Source organism: Archocentrus centrarchus, chromosome 22 (assembly GCF_007364275.1).
Source record: "Archocentrus centrarchus isolate MPI-CPG fArcCen1 chromosome 22, fArcCen1, whole genome shotgun sequence".
Lineage (NCBI taxonomy): Eukaryota > Metazoa > Chordata > Actinopteri > Cichliformes > Cichlidae > Archocentrus > Archocentrus centrarchus.
The window spans coordinates 21,416,383-21,423,550 of NC_044367.1; the positions used below are offsets into that span (position 1 = coordinate 21,416,383).

The 7,168-nt window shown below is 36.7% G+C and overlaps 1 gene segment (V, D, J or C); it reads right to left on the reverse strand.

Annotated features, from left to right (window-relative positions):
- Nucleotides 1-1,025: 1,025 nt before the first annotated feature.
- On the reverse strand, nt 1,026-1,598 carry LOC115772768 (T cell receptor beta variable 29-1-like). The segment is given in 2 exon segments: nt 1,026-1,366; nt 1,477-1,598. Coding segments are annotated over 2 exon segments (399 nt in total).
- Nucleotides 1,599-7,168: the final 5,570 nt, after the last annotated feature.

The window sequence follows — 7,168 nt, forward strand, 5'->3', positions numbered from 1 at the left end:
ACCACCTGTGTGACTGTGTTTTTTTTTCACAGTGAAACGCAATATTTCAATTTAATTGACTGTGATTCCTACGTGAAGCTCTTTTCACCGTTTGATGATCTCTGGTCTTGTTAGCAGCTGTATCAGAAATCCACATATAACAGTTGTAAACACTGCACTGAGGTTTATGTTCAGCTCTCGGCTTTGTCTGTATCATTGTGTTGGCTCACAGCACAGAAATACAAGCCTGTGTCTTTTGGCTCCAGGTTCTTCACTGTGAATGTCCCTTTGTCAGCAGCAGGCTTGGTGACTGAGAATTTCTCCTTACTGAAATCTCCAAAGTCTTGTTGATCATCTTTTTTTCCTGTTGTTGTGAACACAATTAATTTCATTGTCTCTCCAGGCAGCTGTCTGTACCAGTACATCTGGAAATAGAGATCACCCTTTTTATGGCTGCAGTTAATTGTTGCACTGTCACCAATGTATTTCCACAGAATGGAGGTCTGAGTGACATCACTCCCATCAGCACGACATGTAGAACAGTGCAGAATGTCATACTGAACTTGGATTGCTCACGTCCTCCAACATCACATCAAAAAATGATTAAAGTATAATTAGTGCAGCATCACAAATGCAAGTTTGTGTAAACTTGCATTTTGATTTTGTTGTTTGTTACCTGAGGCCCACAGCAAAAAGAGTGTCAGTGTGAAGAGACCTTGTTTAATGATGATGGCATTCATCTTTCGTTGCACAGGAACTGAGTCTCGCATAGATTATATGAAAAGCTGCTGGTGGGCATGTCCCTGCACTGTGAATTTTAAATAATTCTGACAGTGGAGTGGATCCCCGTTCAGGACATCCCAGTACATAAGCTTCAATTTTCTGTTTTGTGCCTACATGAACAAAAATAAGTGTGAGTGGTGGGGGCTCTGGCATTACTATAGATATCGTTGACAGCATCAGGTTATAGTGAGACAGTGTGTTGTTGCACTTGAGGTTTCCCTACAGTAGAGCAGATAAAGGGAACCTTGCACAGAGGTTTTTGTTTAACTCTCTGCTGTGTCTGTATCACTGTGTTTGCTCACAGCACAGAAGTACAAGCCTTTGTCTTTTGGCTCCAGCTTCTTCACTGTAAATGTCCCACTCTCAGCAACAGTCTTGCTGGCTGAAAATTTCTCTTTGTCGAAATCTCCAAAGTCGTGTTCATTATCTTTTTTGCCTATTGTTGTGGATACAATTAGTTTCATTGTTTGTCCAGGCAGCTGTCTGAACCAGTACATCCAGAAATAGTCAGCACCCTTTGTGTGATTGCACTGCATTGTTGCACTTTTACCCTCCGTTTCCCACATTATGGGTGTCTGTTGGACATCACTTCCATCAGTCAGACCTGTGTGTATAACAGTGAAAGTTGAAAGTAAAGTTCTTAACTCTTGCAGTTGTCAGTTTCCCAAATCTCTGATTTTATGGAATATACCTGATAATCTTATAGTACATTACCTTTTATCCAGAGCACAACTACCAACAAGCTGAGCAGACTGTGTCTGATAATAGTCATGTTCTAAAACTAAGAGTCTCTTTCACCTGTCAGAGTAGTTAAACTAATATGAAGAGTTGCAGATACACACCTATAGGTGTGTCATCACATTGTGCCACATTGATCCTGTTGGCTGATGGAAAATATACTTTCTCTCTGGAGGCTGGGTTTGCTGATGTGCTATATTTTAAACTGAGCCCAATTTAAAAATTCATCAAAACTAGTGAGAATATCTGAATGTGGTTAGTGCGAGCAGTAGTCACTGTCCCCAGAGGGATGCAACAAGTTGATAGCGGTTTTTATGTTTCATTTCAATATTCAGGCAATGGTGGGACTGTATCAAATAATGCAGTACAATTATTGCAGTTATAAAGCAGAATCTCTTTAATGTTAAAGAAATTGGAAATACAAATTTCACAAATGAGAAAACTGAAGAAGTCAACAGAAAACAAAACCTTTTCAGGGTAGAGAAAAGTATTATAACAGTATTAGTACAATAACACACAGGCCCCATAATATTAACATTAATCCTAAATCAAAATATTAAGTCACGATAATATTTTAATCTTTGCCAAAATAAATTATGGTGCATTATGGTGATTGTTGCTTTCTGTATAAATGTAGCAAAAAGTACTCTAATTAATGCTGTGGTTGCTTTTCCAACAATACACACAGGGAATCATTTTGTAACTGTAAATATGTGTGGTCCTTGAGGTCCCCCTTCAGTGCATGAGATGATTATCAACAGTTATAAACAGTGCCCTGAGGTTTTTGTTCAGCTGTCTGCTGTATCTGCATCACTGTGTTGGCTCACAGCACAGAAATACAAGCCTTTGTCATTTGGCTCCAGGTTCTTCACTGTGAATGTCCCACTGTGAGCATCAGGCTTGGTGGCTGAAAACTTTTCTTGGCTGAAATCTCCAAAGTCATGTTTTTTGTTAGTTGTAGTTGTGAACACAATTAATTTCATTGTCTCTCCAGGCAGCTGTCTGTACCAGTACATCTGGTAATACAAATCACCCTTGGTATGGCTGCAGTTCATTGTTGCACTGTCACCCATATATTTCCATAGTATGGAGGTCTGAGTGACATCGCTCCCATCAGCACGACCTGTGTGTGTAGAACAATACAGACTATCATATCGACTTTTGATTCCCCAATATCACACCAAAATATCATTAAAGTATAACTGCTGCAGTGTCACATGTGCAAGTTCATGTAAACTTAAATGTTGATTTTGTTGTTTACCTGATGTCTGCAGCAAAATGAGTGTCAGTGTGAAAAGACCCTTTTTAATGATGACTTCCATTTTTTGTTGCACAGGAACTGAGCCACAGTCTCACACAGATTATATGAAAAGCTGCTGGTGGGCGTGTCCCTGCACTGTGAATTGTCAGTAAGTCTGACAGTGTAGTGGTACTGTGGATCCCCCTACAGGTCATGCCAGTACATAAACATTACCATTGTAGGGTAATGAGCCAGAACAAGAAGGCAATAATATGGAAGTAGCGAGTTTTCACCTCTTAATTACCAAATCAATATCAAAGTAATGATCTTGTATCATAAGATAGTTTTGGTCTTATTAGCACAATCACTCATCAGGACCCAAGGCTGGTTATGATTTTGTTAAATGTTGTGAGCAAGCCTGAATAATCTTAATAATAATAAGAATTTTTTATTAAGGGCAATTGTCTATTGCAGGAAATAAAGCATATATAAGTTCAAATATGCTTAAATTCATTGAGTTAAAGCTATATTTCACATGTGATTATATTTTATTATTGTGCATTGTTTTTATTACTTCATAGATTTTCCAATAACCCTCAAACAAAGATTGCCTTTAATACGTTAAATTAAATAAATTAAAATGGTGTTCAATACTGATTATTTTTAATGTAAACTCTAGGTCCTTTAAAGGGAATTTTTTGTAAAATGCAACTAAGCTGAACTGCCATATGGTCAGGATGTTAAAGTATGTTAATTTATTGTTGTTGTTACATTACATACAAACAATGATTTGTTTCAATGTATTAATTTCTGTTGATATTGTTTCTAAAAGCTGATATAAACTGTCACCTGAACAAAAGATATTTGTATCATCCACAAAGAGAACAAATTTCAGTATGTTCAAGACTTTAAAGTTTTAATCTTAGTTTAAAGTTTAAAGTTTTATCTTATCTTATTTTATCTTATCTTATCTTACCTTACCTTAGCTCACCTTAGCTCACCTTAGCTTAGCTCACTTTATATATGCTGTTTATGTATAATATGAAGAGTTTTGGACCTAGCATTGATCCCTGAGGAACTCCACAGTATATATCCATGCAGGCTGATTTGTATTCACCCATCTCTACTAAAGAAAATTAGCTTTTTTTTTCTTTTTCTTCACATTCAGATGTATATCAGAAGCATTAGAGCTCTTTATTTCTCTGTCTGTAAACATTAAGATGATATATTCACAGTTGATCTCACTGTCAACAGATTTCCTAACACTGACATTAGGAATGTGTATTTGTGTTTCACCCTTATTCCAGTGCATATTAAATTATAAAAATAAAGACTCTTCAATAAATTAAAAAAGAAGACACTGTGTGAGAAAAGGTCACTGTGGGCGTATCACAGAACAGCAAATTATTAGCAGAGATAATGGTGAAATTACCTGTAAGAGTGTGAGCAGATGTCCTTTTATTATTTCTAGGATATCTTCTGCAGGTGTGAAAGATTTTTCGGGTACACTCAGTGTGTGAAGTCTTGTTCAAATGGCTGCAGGAGTTTGCCAGTGTTTCATAATGGCAAATTTTTATTGGATTTGTTTTTCAGACAAGCTCTTAAATTCATCAGCGAAAATGCTGCAAAGGACAGTTTGAATACTTAAACTCAGTAATGACAGCAGTAATGACCAGACCATGTTTAACTGGGATTTACACATGAACACTGTCTTCATAAGCAGAATTCTGGTTCTACTCTTCTTCAAACTTCGGTGATTAAATGCTCTAACTGCTGTCATCCAGCAGAGGGCACCCTGACACCTGTCAAGCTGAACCCTGGGAGCTCTGTACACATGTACAGGCTTCACCGAGCAGCAGTTAGAGCAAGCCATGAGGCGTCAGGGATCTAAGATGAGTTTTAGTCACATCATCATACCCAGTGTAATTGTCAGGATGCTGTCAAATGGTGCCAAACATGGAGATTAAAGGTTTGAAGAGTCAGTTGGAAAGGAAGAAGTAACAATGCAAGAAGAAACTATGTTGCAGAAATCCTGTTTTTCATATAATTTATACTTCTGTTGTGCGTCAGTTTTTACATCATTTAAAAAACATCCATATAATGAAGCATCAGCAGACTGTGTCCCTGTTACAATTTCCCAGAGTTTTTTGTTTAAACAAGAGTAACAGCTCTCCAACAGAGATCAATACAAATTCTGAAGACACTTATGCAACTTCATGCCTGTGCAAAATACATAAGCCCTGAATGTGCTGCTTCTAATGTATGATGAATGGTGCCCTTTTCACTATTTTTGCATCTCTGAATAATTGAAATCTAAATTTTAAATTCCTTTTGAGCATCACTTTAAGATGAGTTTGTACCACAAGGGGTCCTGCAACACGACTGAGGTTACATTTACAGTGTTGTGCAAAAGTCTCAAACCACCCCTCATTTTGCTTCCAAAGAGCCAGACTTTCATATTATTTTGAAAGTTTTTAAAGGTCTTGAGCAATAATTCTCACTGTCTCCTTTTTCACTCATTTTCAGTCCGGTTCTTATCTGACCAATTTCAGTGGAATTTTATTGTATCTTTCAGCACTGTGTCACAAGCAGCCCTTTTTTGCACCAGAAAGGTGATTCCCAAAGAGCTGTTATCAGAAAACCTGGCATATTTCGGTAGGTGGCATATCTTAGCTGGTGTGCTGTCTGTCCTTTAAAAAAATGAGGAAACCGGAGAAGTGGGGGACAAAAGAAGCAGTGGCAGGCCTAAAAAAACCAAAACAATTTACAGCAAATGAGGAGTATCTGAAATTCATATCCTTAAGAAATAGAAAAACAGTTGGCCTTCCTAGGCTGAAAGGCTGAAGTGCACCAAATTACACAAGAACTGGACTCAAACTTAGTGGCAACAGGTTTTATGGAGAGATGAATCCAAATTTCAAACTTTTGGTTCAAATCATCATTGATATGTAGGAGAGAAGTATAACAGTGAGTGTGAAGGAAACCTGTGGAGGCTCTATTCTGGTTTGGAGCTGCATTTTAACCAGTGCTGTTGGAGATGTTGTCAAAAATTGGTGGAATTATGAATGCAGAAAAGTACCATTAGATTTTGATTCACGATGCAGTAACATTTGGGAAGCATCTGATTGGCAACAGCTTCATTTTTCAGCATGACAATGATCCCAAACACACTGCCACATTAATTAGAATTGCACAAACTCTGTTTCTACCTCATATACAGTTAGTACTCCTGCAGCGAGAGCAGATCAAGACTTTTGCACAAGACTGTACCTGCTTAAAACTGAACACGTGGGTGCAACATTTTGTTTGTATTTTTGCTAAAAAGAAATTTTGATTTCAAGTTCAGTTTACGGTTATAAACAATATCACTTGAGTTCAATATTGTTGATAAACTATAATCTGTTGCTAAAATAACTGTTTCCTGAATAATTGTCAGGAACCTTTTCTTGTTGTCACAGATAAGAAATGAAATACTGATGTTCAGAATCAGCACAAACCTTCATTTCTCTGGAATCTTTCAAATCACTATTCTCATTTATACATGATGTTAAACAATACTTCTGAAGTAAAATGTCCATTTTTTTTTCATAGACATAACTGCAGTAATGATAGCTGTAATTATTTTTCAGTTTGATTTCATGCAGTTTGAATACTTTTGTTACAGGATGTTTTTGTTTACAAAATGCCAATATGAAAATGTCCAAAATTGTCTAAAATGACATCTCAGAATGCATTACATCTGGATGGATTACATCTTCAAATATGGTTCATTAAAAAGTTGCATAATTTTTGTCATGCATTTACTTTGCTCTGTTATTAAAAATCCATAAATATTTATATTTAAATACTGAAACATGGATATTTTCAACTTAAAAAGCTCAGGTTTTGCCAAAGGAGCTATAATTATCTTATACGTGTTTGCCACTCGGAGTTTCGGTTGTTGCCTCAGATGTTATTTCCTGTTTATCTGACAGGAGTGAGGGCAAACATGTTTTTTTTAAAGGAAACAAATGACGAAAATAGGACATGTTCTTCATCCCACTGTGGGACTGGATGAAGAAAAATAAGATGTAGTGAACTGTTTAAACAGAAGATATTAGGTCATTGCTGTAAAGTGTTTCAGATCCAGTAATGTGTTGTGTTACTGTAGTCACATGGTAAGAAGACTTCACTAAAACACTTTTTTTTTTTATTTGTTAAACATGCATTACATACATACAAATGATTATCATTAGACTGCAACACATTTTTCATCTCTTATCTGCTGCGATGAAAAAGTTAAAATGCAAATGTCTGTTCCAGATTACAGTAAAGAGCTGTTGTAGGTGTTCTAACTTTACATCTTCAGTTGATGCAGAAATGGAAGTTTTCCCAGCTGTTTGCTCAGAGACGTGCAGAGCGGTGGTGATGGTGCAGAGGCGCAGGTGC